This window comes from Chaetodon trifascialis, chromosome 2 (assembly GCF_039877785.1).
Source record: "Chaetodon trifascialis isolate fChaTrf1 chromosome 2, fChaTrf1.hap1, whole genome shotgun sequence".
Lineage (NCBI taxonomy): Eukaryota > Metazoa > Chordata > Actinopteri > Chaetodontiformes > Chaetodontidae > Chaetodon > Chaetodon trifascialis.
In genome coordinates, this window is record NC_092057.1 from 235,001 (window position 1) to 256,314 (window position 21,314).

Consider the following 21,314-nt stretch of genomic DNA (forward strand, 5'->3'; position numbering starts at 1 on the left):
ATGACCACATTTTCCCCCTCGCCTACAGATTCTGCATTCATATCCAGACAGCTGTTCAGAGATTATGCAGACACTTAGAGCACTTCCATGCACAGACATTACAGTTCACCAGCATTAACAGCAAAAGTTCATCTGTTTTCAGTGCAATTAGGTGGAACACATACTAGTGAAACGCTATTTAATGGGTGAGGTTGGCTTTGGAACGGAAAGCAAAATAATGCAGCTAAGGAGATACTTTCAGACCATTTCACTGGCTGTAAACTGGCCTACCAGGCGAAAATAAACTAATATGGCAATTACCAGAAAGCACTAAATGTCTCATTTTCTGCCAACAGTCCAGGCCCAGCTCCCCCTGGAGAAGATGGCATCAATTATTAAAATAAGATTAATGGATGCAGTAGATCTTCTCTCCCAGAAGAGGTTTGAAAGTCAGAGAAGATAGAGGGCCATGCACATGCACATAGACGAGTGAGCACACAGGACACACACTCATTTACAACAGCTCTGAAGAACTAGTCTTCCTCTTCACCTCCTCTCTGCTTTAGCCTTTCCTCCAGGTTTTCCACCACACAAACTCTCCTCTAAATATCTTCCTTCACTGCTTAAATTCCATCTCCACTTTTGTTCTTTTCCATCTTCATCCTCTTTATTTTCTCTCTCTCTGTTTTGTTTTGTCCTCTGTGTTTTATTTTCCATTCTCACATTCCTACAGTGTGCTGTCTGTTGTCAGAGCTCTAATGAGCTACTGTTACAGCTCCAGCTGGGTACAGATGTTCATACACATGTTCGTGCGTGCGTGCGTGTGTGTGTCTGTGTGTGAGTTCTATATGGACATGTGAATATCCTGTCAAGATGAATGCCAGCTCTCTGTTGAAACTGGTGTGTCACATTACCCGTTTCTCTTTCCACATGCTCTCCTGCATCTTTTCCTGTTTGACCCCACACACATCTTACTTCAGCCTCTGACTTATAGCAGACTACGATGAAATAAAACACACGGTGGGAGAGTACATGTCTGGTAGGACTCTCAGTAAACATGGCTGAACAAGGTTTTAAGGAATATTTCCATGTTTTAGGATGTGTGTTTGTGTGTGTTTGATCTCTGTTCAGCAGTGTTCAGCCTACTTAATCACAAACAACAGCAGTGGGGTGAAAAGGCTAACTGTGCTCCATCTAATTTCAATTTCAATTTTATTTGTATGGCGCCAAATCAAGGTGCCCACTGTCTTTTCAATGGTAAGTAACAGCTGGAGCGAGCACAGGTGAGAGAACCTTTGGTCACTCATAGGATAATATTGGCGAGGTGCTAATGTCTGCCCCAAAAAGCCACTAGATGTGTTGCTTGGCTGCTTTAAAACGATTCAAAGAGTGTTAAAGGTCACCAAAACTAGTGAGAAAAAGTCTGCAACACTGAAAGTACATTCTACTGTAACGACTGCATGCTGTGTATGTAACTTGTAGAAACTGTGATTTAACGAGAAGCTAGCACATGAACTGGAGCTGTTACTGACGTAAGCCAAGCCTCTTGCAGGTCCAGCTCTTATTGATTAGTTGACTTCCTTACACAAACTGCAGCCATACGCTTTACCCCCTGCTTCCAGGGCTTGTGCTAAAACAAGATGAACATGTACCAGACCTGAACTCATTGTCCTCATGAAACGATCTGAGATTACAATGACCGATGTCTAAATCTCACTGTAGGAGAAGATCATGTTTTCCCATAATCTCTGATTAGTCTTTAAACAAGTTAACCCCGAGGTTGGTGGAATAATGCCATTTACATTTCTGCTTTGGTAGAATATGTTATTTGATGCAGTGTACATTTTAAGGATGAGTGGCCTAAAGTCTTCACTGAAGCTCTGACCCTGTCTGTGTGCTCTTCCAGTTATGCTACTCAGTCAAAGTGCATCCATCATCAAAGTGAATGCACGACATCCATGGGGCATTTTCAAAAGATGTAAGGGAAGTATTCCACCATCAAGAGGACAGCCTCTAAGTAGTAAGGCACATCATTTTCATAGAAATGCATTTTATGACTCACTCCTGATGTTTTCTATAACATCCAGTTCATTTAAGCCTTTTTAAAATCATGCCAGCTTTATCTTTACTGGTAAAGGTACTTGTATAACATATGAAAGCTTCTTTGACTTCACACAAAGAAATGACCCTTCTACATTAGTTGTATGACACTACAATTTCATCATAATCAGCACATACATCCGTATGGACAGTTGGTGCTATATGATACCAGACTGATTCCCAGGCTTCATTTACTATACATTTAGTGTCAAAAACAATTCAGGATCATTAACTCATTAACCTCATGCCTCATCTTCCAACTACAGTAATCACAGTAAATGCATATGGCAACATGTGCACCCAAACACACACTGCGCAAACACTTAATGCAAAAGACTGAGCTTTAGCAAATGGAGCAGCTCATATACTGCATGTCCACCATCCATGGCTCTAAATATGCAGTGTTCATATTCATGGTGTATGGACACAACAAAATCTGCTCTGCGTAACAAACTGCTCTTCAGCTGCTAACTTGTGCTATTTGCTACTTTTACGCTTCTCATTCACCATGTGCTATAATTAGGGCTGTCAGTTTAACGCGTTAATTAGATTAATTAATTACGCTGCAAATTAACGCGCTATAAAAATTGACGCAATTAATCATGAGTGGCAAGTCAATGCGCAAGCATTTTAAATTTGGCCCTCTGAGTGACCCGTAGGCTGCAGTGGCAGGTCGCATCCTACCTGCCACTAGTCAAACGCAGGGTGACAATAGACATGGATACGACACCAGAGAGCGAAGCAAGTCTACTTGGACCTTTGAACGGCAAGTTTATTTATAAAAAGAACAAAGACGGGACTATTAACAAGGACGCAGTGATTTGCACCTTGTGTAAAAAAGACTTTTCCTCTCACCGTAGCAGCTCCAGCCTGAATTATCATTTAAATGCTAAACATGTAGTTGCTGCTAGTGCCGCTAGTGCTACCGTGAGCTCACTGCGCCAACCCACACTCGCTGAGTTAGGAAAACGAATGAGCAGAGCCACGACAGAAAAACTGACAAACTCAATCGCAAAGTGGGTTGCTGCTGATTGCAGGCCGATTTCAATCGTGGAAGACGAGGGCCTAAAAGGCGTTTCAGATAGCGTCATGTGACTCTAATTTCCAGCTACTGTCGAGAACTACAGTGATGAAAAGAATCACCAGCTGTAATGTGAATGTCAGTGAATTGTAATGTCCTAGAATTCAAATTCTTTATTTGGGGACTTTTAGCAGATATGAGATTAAAATGCGATTAATTAGATTAATTAATTACAAATCCTGTAATTAATTAGATTAATTTTTTTAAATTTTTAATTTGCTAAATTAAAAATTAATTAAATACATGTAAACTGTGCTATGATAATGTCATGTGCAAATACTCATCTGTGCAACATCTTACAATATTATCTACTCACTGACTTGTGCATTATTAGTATTCATGTATAGGTTTGCAGGGTTTTAATTCTTTGTTTGCCTAATGTTTTTTACACTGTCAATTATGTATTTATTTGACATTATTGTCTTGTATTCGTAGTCTAGTATAATGCTGCCCTTGTACTGAGTTTACTGCATTATAACTGGATAATCAAAACAGCCCAAAGAAACAAGAGGATCATGGATTTGATGAGACATCGACAAAATGCTCAACAACTCCTTTGTGGAGCAGTAAAGTGTCTTGTCCATAAAGGATTTGCTGGCATTTGTCCTTCTCAATGAGGCTGCAGAGTGTTCTGTTTTACTGAGTAATGACTCGATGATAGAGTGCCTGATTCAGCACTACAGCAGCACAAGTTCCTTCTCTTCAGAGCTGGCAGGACGGTAGATTCACTAAAAACAATGAGGTTGCGGCAGCATTTGCTATGTGAATCAAAAGTGTACTGACTCAAAGGTTTTGTCAAGGTGAGAGTGGTACCGTGCAGTCAGATACAAACTCCTTTATGTACCAAGAGAGTTCACCTGTATCTTATCAGTAGCCACCCTGGTCACATATTTATTGATTCTGACAATGGGAGATTTTAGTCATATTAAATTAGAGAGGACATCCGAAGTAAAAGCAGCAAGTGAAGGTCAACGCTAAAACAGAGCTCCAGTCTGAGACCACAGTCAACCTGTGGCTTAGTGGACGGACGGACGGACGGATCAAAGTGGTCTGCCAAGTTTCCACATTAGACGTGGTTCTGTTGATGTACATTGTGAGAATTCAAGCTGCTTTATGAAATTGTGTCCCTCTTTCAATCCTAAACAGTAAATTAAATCACAAAATCATCAGATTTGCAGATGATATTTTGGTGTCATTGTCATTCACTTCAAGAACAAGGCCGCTTCCATCCAATATTTCAGACACCTAGAAGAACAGACAACACTTATTTCTGTCAGGACAGGAGAACATTTGATATACGTCTAAATATAGTTCTGCCAACGCAGATCGAGATCTATTATGGTCTCCCATCTGCTCTGCTTACCAGCACAAAGTTTGGCAGCTCAGAATATAAAAGACAGACAGATATATTGTACTGAGAGCATGTGTTTGATACAAATGCAAGCACATGCATATATATTTTTAGATATATTTGTATTCAAAACAGATGGCACAGACCAAAAAAATAAAAAATCAGAGACACTGATGCACACATTTAGTTAGACATGACAACATGACATGAGTGTCAGACTCAAGCAGTAATTCCTTTAAAATCTCTTAGTAAGCCTAAAAAGACATTTAAATCAGCCCAGTTGTCAAGCCAGATTTCTGTGTTCATTCTGAGAAATGTAGGACTTTTTAGAAACAAATCAAACCAACATTAGTGAGACTGAGGTGTATATACTGTGTGCTGTACTGAGGGAGAGAAAAAACAAATAAACCCTGCAGCTGTAAAAAGCCACTCATTAAATAAGAAGCAGTCATGCCGTCCTTATTTTGATGTGAGATGGATGTTATTGTCATTTCCTCGGTATACAGGAATGTTATAAAGGTGCTACAAAAAGTGATCAACGCTTTGGGTTAATTATTTACAGTTTTTTTTGTTTATTCAAAAAATACATGACTTTACTGCTCAACATTGTGGGTTTTGGACAAACATGAGAGGAGTACATTTACTTTAAAGTGCAGTGAACAGCAGGAAACTGGAAACTGTTGCTCTATTCTGTCGCAAGAATAAATATGGTTTTATTATGATTATCTAAAATTGTGTAATAAGATTTGAGGTGGCTGTGAAAGCTGATAAATCCTTCCTGCCTTAAGGACCAATTCATATGACAAATGCTCTTACTGCAACTCTGCAAAAAGAGCCTTTCTGCCAGGCAAGATTAAATTATGTGTGCAACACAGGATCATGTGCATTGCAGTGACGCTCTCAGCATCTGCGCTGCATCGCCCGTCAGGAGCCAATCATGCAATCAGCATTTACGGCTGTAACGATAGTGGCCCTACAGCAAGCTATCGGCAGCATCAGATCGCCCACTGAACGTGGAGGTTGATAAGATGGGTGATGCTCTGAGCAACAGTTGAGGAAACAAGCAACTGCCTGAGCAACGGGGGACACCGTCCCAGCCGTCACTCTTGCACTCGGTTTGATAAGAAGGCGTCTAAAGCACAAATGTGTAAATTCATAAGCCCTGACATTTCTCCCTTTCTTTCTGTATTATAGTGCTTGTATTTTTCATTCATGCTCTCTCAACACATCAGCATGTCTTTACCTCCTCCTCCGCTGAGTGCTGGAGACAGATAGAGGGCGTGAAGGGAGAGAGGCGGAGCTGCGAAAATGAATGGATCCTGGGAGAGGAGGTGTAAAGCTGGGCCTGCGCTCGCAGATAGCCTCTTCGACACTTCCCCAGATGACAGACGACCACAAAGGGAAGCACAGGTTTGAATATACAGGAGGCACACGTATGCCCACACATACACAATGCATTATGAGGGGCCAGATTCCAGTTTGAGTTATCCAAACATTTCTGAAGCAGAGTCGCTTTGTGGGAGAAAAAAAATAATAAAAAGCAGGTGAAAAACTGGTTGTCAAGCTGAAATGGATGCAGCTATAACAGTTTTCTCAAAGGAGGGTTAGAGACTGAAGGTCATACATTGGAAATGGAGAAAACTGTGAAACTTGTTGCTAAAAACAACAAAAAAATGAGCTTTACTGAATCCAGATAAGGCACTCGCTGAATCTGACCTTCAAAAGCATAAACAAGCAAACCCAGAGATTCATAGCTAAGATGGTCAACTCTAACCTGCTTCCTTTTAAAGATCATTTGGTCATTTCTGAGTCACTTTCCTTCACGCATTTCATTTACTGTTCATTTTGACGAGAATGTGTGCCACTTAACTTGTTCTTCCACTATTCACACAGAAGTTACTCCAAGCCAAGGTTTTCTTTGCCTCCAGTGCAGTTTCACATCCAAAAATGCTTCTACAACCAAACCACCATTCTCCACCTGCAGGCAACAGCCCTAACGCTGAGCAGCGGCAGGAGCCAACAGTAAGAAACCAAGTGCAGGAGAGACAAATTCATCTCACTCTCGCACCTCTTTGTGCTTCGCTGTCCTTTCTTTTCTTTCTGCTCCTCCCTGTCCGCTCTGCTGCAGGCAAACACAATGCTGCAGCCGTCCAACAAATTAGGATCAGCGCCACTCATTAGAAGTAATGTTATTACTGTGACTGAGAGCCAAGAGCAGCTATACATATAATCACCACACATCACCGGGATTTTGAACACTGAGAGACAGATATCCTAAGGCGCTGGTTTCATTGTTCCATTATCATATCAGCTGTGGCTTTGTCTGGTCAAAACAAATTACATTTTTATGCTTTATATGTATACCTTTCACATTTTTTAGATTGTATCGACACGTTTTTGACCCATATTGGCAGCGCAAACGAAATGACAGAATATGTCAATTGCCAATGACTCGCAAAATGACAAATATGAACACTGATAGGTGTACCAGACCGTCATCGTCATGTGTTCAACGCCCTGAAACGGTTTGGTTTGGTTTGGTTGGGCTTCGATAAGGTCACGGTTTGGGCCATCCATCCATCCCACAGTCCTCCACATTCAAACTTTCTTGCTCTTTATACTACTGACTCCCTCCTTTGCTACCGTCATGGTTACTACAGCCACTAGAGGTTGCAGCCTGATGTTAAACGTAAATAGTTGTAATAAACTGCTTCCACAAATGATCTATACAGCTGATATTCAGTGCTGGACTACTTTACAAGATGCTATACAAAACATGAGGCAATCCTGAAGATAAATAAAAGAAAGACGCTATCTAAACATATACTACAACGTATAACTTACAGCTGCAGCCTGGTTTCTGCAAACACATCCAGCATCACTTGGCTAATGCTTTGTGTCTAAAGCTATGAATTCAGTTAGACTTTTGAATGTTTAATATCACCCATTCCAACTATTTACCGTGCATTAGCAGGGGTCTGCAGACATAAATCTATTATCTATTATAAAAATCACAGTCAAATAAATACTGAGCGTGAACAGTGCTTGTCCACTTTCTAGGCAATCAAGCATAATGTCGCTAATTAGTAGGCACGGAAACTACTGTATCTAAACTCAACAGCAACTAAACCAATGGAATACAAATACTATTTGTTTCTTGCACAATACAATACAATGCAATGCTAGTGCACTATGTCAGGCTTTCAGTTGGAGCTTTGCTTGTCAAAATTGAAACTGCCTAACAAATAAGCTCTCAGTGGGAGGTTGTGTCTGGGGGTGAAGTCGCTCAAAAAGCAAGCTTCTGGTTCAACACGTTGGACACCTGCCTTCTCTGCACCAGGCAGACACACAGAGAAACATCACGTTCACACGTACAATCTAACTGTGTGCAGGGGTCTGCTTCAGCTGAACAGGCAAGCTAAGCAGAGCCTGGTGTGGAACTCACGCTGCTCCTAATCCCTTTCCTGCAGCTCGCCTACTGTTTGTATTTGCAGCACACTAGTTCCCAGGGGTGCAACGTTTCATCACACCCCCCTCCATGCAGCTACACGCACTGCATGTGGTGGATGTAAGACTGGGGAATAATTGGTGGTGGTGGCGGTTCCTCTCAGGAACGCACGCTCTGAGCATTGGGGTTTGACGCACAGAGACGAGGCGACAGATCTCTGCGGCGGCTGCTTAAAGGATGGTGACTGAGGGAAAGTCGAGGAGAAAAAGGGTGAGGAAAGACATGCGAGCTGAAACGCTGGGATCAGAGTCGAGGAAATGTAGAGATAAAAGCAAGATGGTGGCAGCAGTAGCTTCTCTGGCCTAAGGGGTGGGAGAATGCGCTGGTGACTGTTGGAATTCATGGAAAATCTAGAGAAACCAGGGCAGTAACGGTGAATGAAAAATATTGGTCTTCCCTCGAGGGGAAAAATAAGAAGAGGGGAAGAGAATGGAACTGAAAAGTGAAATATGTAAAATAGAAAAATGCAAGTTAAGTTAAAAATAGTGAAAAAGTACAGGGGGAGCACTAGAAAGGAAAAACTTAATAATTCATCAAAGGATGTAACAGAAATACAGAAATCTTAAGTACAAACGTTTAAAACAATTATTTGAATATCAATTAAAAATTAACATACTGCTTTCATGTTCACATCAGGACTTCCTGGTATGTTGCAGAGGGCATTGTGGGAAGAGAAAAAGATGCTTATATCATGTAGTGTAGTTTATAGTGCAGTTTGTGTTGCAGACTTTTTGTAAGTAGATGTGTTTTGGCAAGCATCTTTTTAAGTTTAATCTGGCTATTAGTATTTTCAGATGCTTCTCACAGTAAACGTGCACTCCATGGTTGTTTTGGCATGAGGGCAGAGCAATGCTTGCACAGTAACACAAAGTTACACCCTGGTATGTATTCACGCTTGTTCTTTGGGATTTTCACAAAGCCTTGAGACGTCCACCAAAACCAAAGATACAGGGGTACTTTATTCCACTGTTTACACACATTACACACCAATTAGCTCATTAGCAGTAATATCATGCAGCTGCAGTCAGTGAAAACAGCTGTTTTCTGTAGATCTAGAGGAGCTATCAAGTCAGACAATCAGCATGTAAGTCTTGTCTTTCTTGTGGCAAAGAGGGTGACAGCAAAATGGAACATGCCATTAACACTCACAAAATACCACATGTACCAGCAGCATGGTAAAAACATTGGATTAATCATGATCATAAGTACGCTTGCAGCCATTTGTAGCTAACAGCTAACAGATGCATTAAAACTCTAGATACAAACTTGAGGAGTGGAGTTTGAAAGATCTGGGCACTTATCAGCTAAAGGGAACTTACAAAATATGCTATTGGAAATGTTGGACCTAGCATTTCTGGAGCTTGAACCAAGCAAGGGACTAACATTTAAGATAACTCAGCCCCTGCTAACCTCAGTTTGAAAGCATTCTGTTTGTATATGGACAGAATTCAACAGGTGTTCTATGATTTAGATAAAGTAGTGATACAGTAGTAGTTGTACAGCAAATGGGGGATGCAATCTGTACACAGCTTTTGTGTATATGCTATAAATTTGGCCCATTTGATGAGTTGACGATGACTAAAATCGTCTCCATCTTGATGGAAAATGCCTCTTTTTAAAAGCTTCAGACAAAGATGTGAATTAATGCAGCATCCCAACCTGGGGGTGTCATCTCCTTTAAAGAGGCTCTGTTTAGCGATCGTGGGGGGGCTCCACTCTGCATGCTGAGAGCATATAAATGATAGGATACAACTTGATTGTTTTGAGTTATCAAATCATGTTAATTACTTACTAATTACTAATTTCTTTGTGTCAAGAGATAATGGTGGCACCCCAGCTTTGGTTTGGAAATGTTTCTTGCCAGAGATTTTTGTCTACTCTTTAATTTTTTATGTAGTGAAATTGCAAGTTAAACTAAAAGCCTATCAATGAGCGATGAGCTTTTGTATTGTTGTTACGAAGTTATTTATTTTAAAGGTAAGGAAAATGATATTTACAAAAACTAAAACCTGAGGCAACTCTAAAGGAAATGGGCCTGCGAGTGCTGATAAATCAAAAAACAATCAAAACCAAAAGAGGACTCTCTGAAACTACACTAATTAACAAAAAACAATCCAAAAGCAAAACCCTCTCTGCTTGACTGAAATTTAACATAAACAGCAAATCAGCACCCCTTCTTCCTAATGTGCACTAAACAAAATCTCCACTACTTTGATGTAAACTACTAACATCAGTGGTTGAAACTGGCCCTGGCCCAGTGCTTCACATAATTCAAAAGTGTCTCTTACACGAACAATACGACCACTCACGCCTGGCGCGCTGCCCTTCAGCCGCGCCGACTGCCGGGCCGCTCGAGCCTTTCAGCATCCCATCCTCGATTGGCGCCCGGGGATTGGTGAACGGACCCCGACACTGCACCAATCCAGCGAGCGGACAGCCAAAGGTCGGAAGTGGGAGGCGGAGGGAGACCACACTTCCATGGCGAGCCAATCCTGCACTGAGGTCTGCTCTGTGCACACACTCCTCTGATGCACGGCGGATTAGATGAAAACAGGGGGGAGGAACGTCGGTGGCCGTAACAATTGTCCAGTGAAGGAGTTACTGTCAGCTTCTCTGACTTCCCGATTACTTGTCTTGTCGCAGAACTACAAGGCAACAGTATTTCCCCCTGAGTCTAGACCAGCTGAACTAAACTGCAGGTGTGAAAGCCACCTTAATGTGTTTTGGCAGGAGTTGCAGTACTACAGACACAGACTGTAACTTCCAAACAAACATTTGCATTCTTTTGAAATCCGAACTCACATTTAGAAATAGAGATTTCCAGTCCTTGTCCTCATCAAGACACAAGACATCAAATGATTCCAAAATGACACAGCATCACTCAAGAAAGTGAAACAAGATGTTCAAAGGAAAGTGAAATCACTAAAAGCAATGCACTGCCATCAAAACAGACTGCAACAGGTGGCCATAACAGGTGCTCCGAACAAGACGGTGAGATAGGGACTATCAGCTACAGCTATCAGCACAGCTGAGAGATCTGATTTCACCATCCAGAGGTTTCAACTCATATTGGTTAAGTCAGCAGCATGACCATGTGCAAAGAGATGATGGGTAATTTCAGGGCAATAACCAAATTACATCATGGTGATTAGCTCAGCCGAATTACATTAGAATTGTGTTATTGTCAACCATGTCCCAGGTGAAAGCCAGTGACTACCATCATGTTAATATTTAATGTCATAATACACATTTAACACCGACATGACTGACCATGCATGGCAGCACAGTCAACCATGAAGTGTTGGGGAAAAAAAGCAGAGCTGAAAAATGAGATTTGGACTCTGGCCTTTAAAAAAGACACATGATAAACCATAATTAAGCATTTGAACTTTTAACAAATTCAAATGGGCTTTGTATGGACGCTGTAATTATATAGAAAAACACATTACTGGGAATGAATTAGCTTCTGCTCACATTTAATCCAACATATGAGTTTTAGAAACAAGAATTGTTTTCACACTGTGCTGTATTTCACTCAGCTCTGCAAGACGTGTGTTTGGAACAAACCCGCCATTGTTCACACTCATGAGAGTCCTCTGACGTGCAAAAAGGATAAAATACAAAGGGAACAGGAGCTCCTCACCCTGCCATGACGATAAAGAAATCCAGTCGGTTCCATGTGTCCCCGAGGTAACAGCGTGGACCAAAGATTCCCAGGGCGACCATCTTTATAACCATCTCCATAGCGAAGAAGATGTAGATGAATGCATCAAAAGCCTGACAGAAAGGAGACAAAGGGACAACGTGTCAAGAATGAGACATAAAGAAAACGTCACCCGCAAGAGATGTGAGATGAATCAAAGGGGTCGCAACAAGGAAAAAGAAAACTCTGCTATTATTTCTCCAACTTTTCTCTCGTATCTTTATTGATCTATTGGCTTCTAAATACTACAACTCAATATTCAAATTGTTTGAGTCTGAGAAAGGAAAATGACATGTTGAGGGAACAGCTCACCACTTCTTGGCATTCATTCTGTGGCGAGAGGGTGCAAGAAGACATTGCTTTGTATTAAACAACTTAGAGTATCATGTGATTGTTAGTGCAGGTTCCCTTATTTAAAAATAAAAGCTGAAATACTTTGACACCTTGAAATAAATGGGTTAAGATTGGGCTGCAACAGCAAGTGTAAAAACACCACATGGTGCAATGTGGCTCAGGTCAAAACTCGAGGTCAATGGGTCGACCCTTCCTGCTGTCAACAACATAAAGAAGGATGGAGAAAATGCTGTTTGCTTGACTCATCTTCATCAAATGAGCATTCAGACGCCAAGATGGGCACTTCAGGATACTTAAGCAATATGATCGTGGTTGAATCTATACTTCAACACTTAATTGGTGCATACCTGTGACGTGTGGAGCCACAGGAGCCGTCTGAATCCTCAACCGATCAAGTTTGTGAGGAGCCTAAAGTGCACATCCTGCTGACTTTTTGTGGATTACAACAGAGTCTGTTTCGGGTGCAGGCCTCATTAGAATCTGTCTTTCCTTAAGAAATAGATATATAAATGTATTCAGTAGGTTCATATAGTGGCGCTTGACACTGCACACCAATTTGCTAGTGTGAGTCCATCCAGAAAAAGATTGATTATAATGTTGATTGATCAATGACTACAGTACAGCCTTTTTGGCAACTGATTAATTGTCATTTTTCAAGTAAACTTTCAATGGTTCCAGCATCTCCAATGTGACAATTAGATGTTTTTCTTTGTCACATATGACACTAACCTGAATGTCTTAGGTTTTAGATTGTTGGTCGGCTTAAATGGGTAAACTGTGGAAGCCACCTAAGAGTCTGGAAGATTATTATGCGCGTACCTCTCTATTTGACATCTGGCAGCTGACATTTTACAAACCAAACACTTGATCAATACAGCAAGCACAGTGAGTAAAGGCAGTAAGCTCTTCGGTATGAAAAGCAAGGATCAAGAAAGCAACTCCAGAAGGTGGAGATTTGGATTCAGCCAATTACTTGAGCTCAGATTCCAGGACACTGGCCCAGTGGCACCTTGGGGATGGAGTGGGTGATACCCTGATGGGTTTCCAGCAGATATTCAGGTTGTAACGAGGGACACTGTGATCCAGCACCAGGATACTTTAGGACACAGCTTTCGCTCACCCTCTCTCTTCCCTCCCCTTCAATCCCAGCCTTGCCACCTTCCCTGGCTTCTCTTAGTCGTTGTCCTCCACGTTTCCTTCCACACGTCCCTACCAATCACCTACTTCCATCTCTCTGCTCACATCTGTTGTATTCATTTTCTTTCTCTCCTCTTTCAGATCTCCATCAATCTGTCCTAACCTCCTCTGTATTATTAAACCTTTATTTTTTACCTCACCCTCTCTCCCCCTTCTCCCCAGTTGAGCAGTTTGCCCTAAACGGTGGGGTAATGGAAAATAATTTGTTTGAGCAGTAATCAGAGATAAGCCCCACATCGACATTCCCCCACCTCACTTGCAGCTTTAATCACGCATCTAATTAAAGGAGGAGAGAAAAAAAAATCCAAATAAATCAAAGATGTCAGCCTGCTAATGCGTGTTATTGCTGTTGTGAGCAAAAAGCCTAGATTAGCTGCTGTTCTTTTCTGTGTGTAGAGGGGGATTAGAGATGCACTGACGTGCTTGGCGTTGCCTGTAATTTGATTTTCAGAGGGAAGTACTGTAGGCAACATGATCTGAAGCTGAACTATCGATGTGAATCTTTGTCATTATCTCGCCTCTGAGAAGAAGCATCCTACTCTGCAGTCCTGAAGGAGTGCAGAGATGCCAGACTGGCCTACTAATGTGGAGGAATGGCCAAAGTTTGCAACCTTGACCTTTGTCAGGCCGGAAAGATGGACGAGGTGCTCCCTTTTGTAAAGTTCGCTGGACCAAGGGAGAGCAAAACTCCACCAAATGCCAAAAAACATTCCTCCTCTGACATTTCCACAGCTCTTTTTCTTATTCCTCTCACTCTATTTTGCTATTTCTGCCAGTCTTCTCGTCTCTGGTTTTCTATCTTTAAACTTCTGTCGTTATATTTTTCTTGTTTGGTGCACACCTTCAATCTGTCTCTATTTTGTTCTTAGCTTTTCAATCTATGCATCCTGATTCGACTGATAGTGGTTGATAATCATTTTTACCATAAACAGACAAGACCACGTTAGCGATTTGAGCTGAATGCTAACATCAGCATGCTAACACGCTCAATGAGAAACACTAACTTGCTGATGTTTAGCATGTATAATGTTTACCATGTTCACCATCTTAGCTTAGTGTGTCTTTATGCTAACATTCGCTCATTAACACTAGACACAAAGTATAGTTGAAGCCGATGGGGAAGTGCCATCAGAATGCCTAAGAATGCTTAATTAGCATCTCTTCAATTTGTTTTTAAAGATGTGACCCAGATATGTGCTGAGCTGAACACTTTCCAGTTGGAAATAATTTCAGTGCTCTCTAGTGGACAAACTATTGAATGGGGACAGTTTCTAATTGACATCAGTCACATCTTTGACATTTCTGTACTCCAATTTTTCATCAGTTATCGACAGACATACATACCAATGGTGATATTTCTGTAATAAGTACAGCGTGAGTATTGACCAGTATATCAACATCATCGCTCAGGCTGTCACTGGCGAAGTACATTAATCAGGAATTCAAGAATCACGTGCATGTCCATGATTCATGTGCGGATATTGGGTAACAGTTATCTGCATAAAAAGCAAAAAAGTAGCTACACAATGTGGGTCTTTCCCAATTCTTCTTTGATGGAAGCTGTATCATATAAAAGTAGCACTTCATGATTGACTTCATTATTTCAACAAGAAGTCATTACTCTGTCACTTGGTTTAAAAATGAAAAAGGTTGCTAGGGAACAAAGATGACTACAGTGTCACAGAATCATCACCTACTGTATGCTGCTTTGAAGACTGTTGTAAATGCATAAAATGCCTCTGTAATGCATCTGTGACACTGTGGAGGCTTTGACCTTTCTAGGGTAGGATTTGGAAGTGGAGGCCACAAAAGGGAAAACATACCTTTTGATATTTTATTTGTCTTAAACTGTATGTGACTACAAACTGGTGTTCCACATCTATCTATTCAAATGGCAAAACATTATGACATGAAAAAAGAGTCTCAAATCTTCCACATCTTCAAAAGTATTTTTCAATCCAACTTATCAGATCAAAGAATTCTGCTAGTATAAAAGACACTGTAAGACACAAGTGTATCAGCCTTGGTGGGTCTGTGTCCAAGCTCAAGCATTTATTTCAACTTGAAATTTGTGATGAGGGATGTTATTTGCATGTAGTTCTCTTTCTAAAGGCTTATCACTGATTCTGTTACATTTCCTAATCAGCAAGATGAAAACACTGCTGTCTCTGCACAACAACTTGCCTTGTCTATGAGGATTCTCAGCCATCCAGGTCACAGGGTAGCTGGAAGGAAGTCAAATGCAAATGAAATTTCTGTTTGGTCTTGAGGATGTTTCAACACACATCCAGGAGGTGTTAGGGCTGAATAAAGCCTTCAATTTTTGTTGCCTCTGACTCTTATAGAACACACTAAGATGCAAAACTTACGGAGAATCTGGCTTTCATTTATCATCCAAACCATCTTTTTCGCATTTCCTCCATCCATCTAAAATTGGCATACAAGCTGATGAAATAACTAGCAAAGCCTCCACAGTCTTTAAGTCCACATTTGTTAGAGCTTATGGATTCTGCCGGTGAGGCACCATTGAAATCGTGGTATTGAACAACGGATTTTCTGAGAAGAGTGTATTGACTGTGGCGCTGTAGCCCACTAAATCCATGCTGATATTGAATGGGGTCTATAGATACTTGGAGGAGAAATTCTATTAGGTCCAACTCACCAGCCACCTCCCCCAGGGAGCCGAATCAATCTGCCGTGCGTGTTGGCTGTTATATGATGAGTGTGGTGTCTTGTGTGTGTGTTTGTGTGAGAATGTGAAAAACAGGACGGCGGGGTGATTCGACAAGCGCTTTCACACCGACAGACCGAACACATACGTGCACACGCTCGCGCACAGATGTTACACCCACTCAGGCCACCTTTGACATAAGTGAGAAGGGATTCAGTGCCTTGCCAGATGACGGGGAAAGCTGCCGAGGTGCCGTGCGTGAGAAAGGCATGCCCGCTCCATCATAAAGACCACATGCTAGCAGTGAGTCACTGCGAGGAGTTACAGGCCTCAGCACGGGAGGGAGAGGGGGAGGGGGGAGAGATGAAGGTGGATTGATGGGAAGCAAAACAGAGAGGGAGAGAGGGAGGGCGTGTGTGTGCATGTGTGTACTTCCTATGAGCACACTGTGCTTCTAGGAATGTGGATGCATCTGTTCCTACACATGCTCTGCACTGCTGTCTTTGAGTGCTCATTTAGGTCTCCTTTTGTGGGGGTTGCACATAAAATGTACGTCTGAGAATAAGTGCAAGTGTGCAGGTTTGCCAACACATGTTTGTAAGTGCTTTTCCACAGCATGTATGCAGAGCTTCTGATCAAATATATATGATCCTGTGTAACTAAGTACACTTTATTTATAGAGCACTGTAAAGAAAATAAGTGCTTTAGAGAAGAGAAAAAGAAATGTCCTCAGGCACACTAGCAGGTGTTATAATGCTTGTTGTAAAGAAGGCTGCATTGTATAAATAAAGGTTGAGCTCCAAAGTTAACTTTGGATCCATGGCAGTGGTGGTGAAGTAAATGCACTAGCCAGAAGGTGGTGTCACCATAAATATCAATAAAAATTAATGTGTTAGCTGGGGAAATGTCCCTCTTCACTGGTTGAACAGTGCAGTGCATTACTTGTTCAAAGAAAAACTTGTAATAAAATACAACAGAGCAGCTTGAAGCTCTTGCAGAGTTGATCGAACTGTGCAACTGAGGGGTCCCAATTCAATTCAATATACCTTTATTTGTCCTGCAAGGGGAAATTCCAATTTACAGCAGCACCAGTAAAAGATAGAATTAGGTAAAAAAACAGCAAGTATATACAAAAGAGTGTAATAAAAATAAGCATCATCTTAAATTCTAAATTGTATTTGCGGACTGTTATGTACAGAATGAATTGCACAGATTATTGCACAGATAAATTACAGATAAATGCACAGATTATTGCACCAGGTAATTTACAGATGATTTACAGATAAATTATCAAAAAATTACTTTCAGCAGTCTGACGGCTGCAGGAAGGAAAGACCTGCGACGCTCCTTCACACACTGTGGATGTAGCATCCTGTCACTGATGGAGCTCCTCAGTGCAGTGAGTGTGTGTTGGAGTGGGTGGGAGTCATTGTCTGTCATGGAGGACAGCTTGGCTGCTTCCATTTTTACTTCTCTTCCTTGCATATTACAGAGAAGGAACTAAGCCCAAGTAAGATAAATGCAGAGACATTTGGGGATCTGGATAAACCAGATCAACCAAACCAACAGCACCTCCCTTTAGCTATAGGTGCAGTGACACCTGCAGGTAAATGCTAATGAAAGCATGGTGACAGTGGCAAAGAATAAGAACCCAGTGATTACCAAATTCATTAGTATTCATCCTCTGGGGACTAGTTTCATATAGTTTCACACACAGACTGGCCGTGCCATCTCTATATGGCTTGTGTAAAAACATCAAATCCATGATGTGTAAACCACAAAATCCTGTGCAGTTATCACTATCAAGAAGAGGTTTGGGGTGCTTTATCAAGAACGTGCAGAGATTTGGCTTCTGCATCACTTTGTGGGAGGCAGCTGGAAATCTGAGCAGTAACAATGGCAACAGTATGATCACAGCGAATCTGTTTGTGTGTGCTCGTATGAGTGTGTCAGTGTGTACCTGTAGTATCTGGCATCGGTCTGAGGAGCAATCGATGTTCTCACAGGGCTGGTACATCCCCAGGGTCATGCAGTTCAGCAAGATCACCATAATACTCACACGTTCGAACCAGGTAGAAACATGGGCTGTTAAGGAGAATAAAACTCAGTGACACAGAACAAGACACAGTACATGAGGACAGAGAACCAGTGACTTTTGTGTCATTATTTCTTAATTCACTGACATTTTAAATGGATATGAGTATGACTGTGACTCTCTGTGTTCAATAATGATGACAGAAAGAGGTGAAAATTAACAAAAAACAGATCCTGAATGACTGAGAATGTGACACTCTACAGTTCATTTTCCACAAGGTCAAATCTCTCCAACAGGCCTCTTTCCTGTCAGTACTCCAACATACAAAAGAGCCCTCAAAGTTATCATTACTGTGAAACTACAGTGACTGCAACAAACCAGAGCTGCATAAGGTGAAGCCTGAAGGGTCCAATTCAGGCACAAAATGTTATAGTTTTAAGATTACAGCTTTGATTTTTAGGGCCTGTCATGATTCTTCTTCGACCGCTGCTCTCAGGATGAGCAGGCCGTCACAGCAGTTACAGCAGAGGATGCATCGTTCGCAGTAGCAATGAAAAATCGAATGTGATGTTTACAATGTGCACGCTGCTGAATGGCCCAGACTTCACTGTCTGGTCTGTTCTGTTCTGTTCTGTTGTATATTTTACAATTTCAGTTTCTGCACATCTAATTCAATTTTGCACATTCAATATTCAGTATATAGTGTAATTCTAATATATATTTTCCATCTCAATTTTGCACATCCAATTGCTCAGTATATAGTAAAAATACTTGTTTTATTGCTGTACATTTTATTGTGTGGTATATTTCTGTATATTTGTATATTTCTTATATATCCTTAGTATTAATATTCTGTTTCTTTTTATATTGCCTTTATAAATATATTCCTTCTCGTTCTTTCTTTCTAATTTTATACTATCTATATCTATAATTCTATTTTGTATGGAGCACTGCAACAAAAAACAATTTCCCCTCGGGGATCAATAAAGGAATGCTGATTCTGATTCTGATTCTGATACTAAACAAGCAATTTCCCAGTTTACTGTATCACTGCCTAGACACTCACACACACACACTCCTAAAGAAATCCAAATTACAAAGCTATACAAACTCTAATCGATGCTTTGTACATTACACTACCGCCCTTGAGCAAGGCACTGAAAACAACTAGTTCAGTGGTTACTATGATGGTACTATGTTATTGTGACTGCTCGGAATGACTAGAGGAATGCTGCAGAACAAATGTCAGACAATATCTGGGGTGTTGCCAGATGTTTCAAGTGCCACGGTATGAGCAACACTTGTTTGGAGTAAAGGTTAACGGAGCGAGCAGAACATGCAAACCGAGCTGCATGCCGAAGAAAAACGACAGAAACAAAGCAGCAGAGTGTGACGGAGTGATTCAGTATGCATTTTCAGTGTGTTGAGGGAGCGAGCACGCTGCTTGGCTAACAAGCCTGTGAGGGAGGATGAGCTGTAATAGCCCAGGAGGTCCAATCCCTTCCCGAGGCAATACAGCACAGGATGCTGAAATTCTCCCCCAGCAGCGTACAACACAGTACAGTAGCAGCCTCAGCAACATAAGAGACAGAAAAAAGAGGAATCCGTTGTTCTTTCAGTGAACCACACTACAGGTTTGAACAGACAGAATTCCCACAAAAGATAAAAATCTCAACATGTTTCTCTTGGCCCTGCCTGAACCCTCCCTGAAAGACATGGACTACTGTGGATATCACAGCAGGGCTAAAGATAGGCTATGAGTGGGCAAAACACATGCAGTCACATAAACACACAGACAGAGCCTCGACACATGCACACAAACACCCACTCATCAGCACACACAAGCAGAGAAGCACGCATACGCAGATATGCACGTGCAAACTAAGCGACATGTTCAAAAACATAAACGCTCACACTCAGCCACCCACACGTGAGCGCTCATTTCACTCACACACACACGCACGCACGCACGCACGCACGCACGCACGCACGCACGCACGCACGCACGCACGCACGCACGCACAGTTGTGCTCATTATGTCTCAGACTGAATCAACATCAATTCGATGTGTGTCAGCTGATGGGGACCAACAGAAATATTCAGGAACGCAGGGAGGCATGTTTAATATTGATGTCCTGCACATTAACAGCTGGAAAGTAGACATGTGAAACAAGGTAAAGAGGCAAGATTGGTCATTTAATATTTGACAGAGCGTAATGCCAAACTGACATCACATTTCTTTTCATTTGCATAAGCAGCATGTGTAGACAACATCTCAGACTTTGGTCTTTTGTACCTGCAGGAGTTAATAGTGGGGCCAGATGACCTAAACGACCTAAAAGACCTGTACCACATTCTCAATTCAAAGCTGGTTTGAAAGTTTTGAGAGTCTTAATAATAAAGCGCGCACACACACACACACATATTCATTTTCAGTCTACTGTCGTTGACACTCAACACTCAACAAGAGGAATTTGACTTGTTTAGGCAGTGGAAGGCTTTAATTGGGAAATATCTGTGCAGGAAGCACTGAGTTTCTTTGAGAGAAGCAACAATTTCCCCCCCAAAAAAAGTACGTTTTGAGTTAAACGTCAACAGCAAATTGAAATTGATCAGATAACAGGGAGAGATTTTAATGAAAATACGAGATATACTTCAGTTGAGCTAAAACATTTGTCTGGGATGAGATGAATTTTGCTTGTTCAAATGTATATGACATAAATAAAGTGTCGTATAATGATTTTTGTCACATATATTATTAAATCAATCTTGGGTTCACTTGCAAATGATCCATATATTCAAATAATGTCTTTATTCGTCAGGCAGGCTCTACACACATGCACGCTTCAGCTATTCTCTGTAGCTAGCCCTTCTTAATGAGGACAGAGATATCATCCGCAGGTGTCACCGAGCTCATGGTGAGATCCTCCAGGCTGCGCCGGTGAACACACCACCTCCTTCCAGGCAGATACACACTTTAATGTGAATAGCACTGCTGGATGAAACTGCAGGTCAGCGCTTTCTTATTTCCCAGTCTAAGTAATGATGACAGCCTTTGGGCTAATGCTATAAGGATTATCTCGGGGTTATTTGCCCTGCCAAAATGCCTTCTTTAAACAGCCTCTGTGAGTTGGCCAGCACTTCAGCTTAGCTTCTCACGCATGCTGCCGATACATGAGCTGCCTTTAACAATGTGCAAGTGTCTGTCTGTCTGTCTCTCAGCACTTCTGAAAAATGAGTCAATTAGTGCAGGTGCCTTGGAGGAGCCTCTATCTTTTTCTTCTGCCTCACACAGACACATGCACACATACTGCACATTAACACTGCAAGTGGAT

At 41.5% G+C, this 21,314-nt stretch overlaps 1 protein-coding gene across 1 annotated transcript in view; it reads right to left on the minus strand.

Annotated features, from left to right (window-relative positions):
- The window catches only part of LOC139338871 (voltage-dependent T-type calcium channel subunit alpha-1I), a 256,645-nt gene that overhangs the window by 150,349 nt on the left and 84,982 nt on the right, over positions 1 to 21,314 (minus strand). The window contains exons 3-4 of the mRNA XM_070974174.1: positions 17,905 to 18,016; positions 11,663 to 11,796 (exon numbers count right to left, since the gene is read on the minus strand). Of these exons, the coding sequence (XP_070830275.1) occupies positions 11,663 to 11,796; positions 17,905 to 18,016 (246 nt within the window). The remainder of the gene's footprint in view (positions 1 to 11,662; positions 11,797 to 17,904; positions 18,017 to 21,314) is intronic.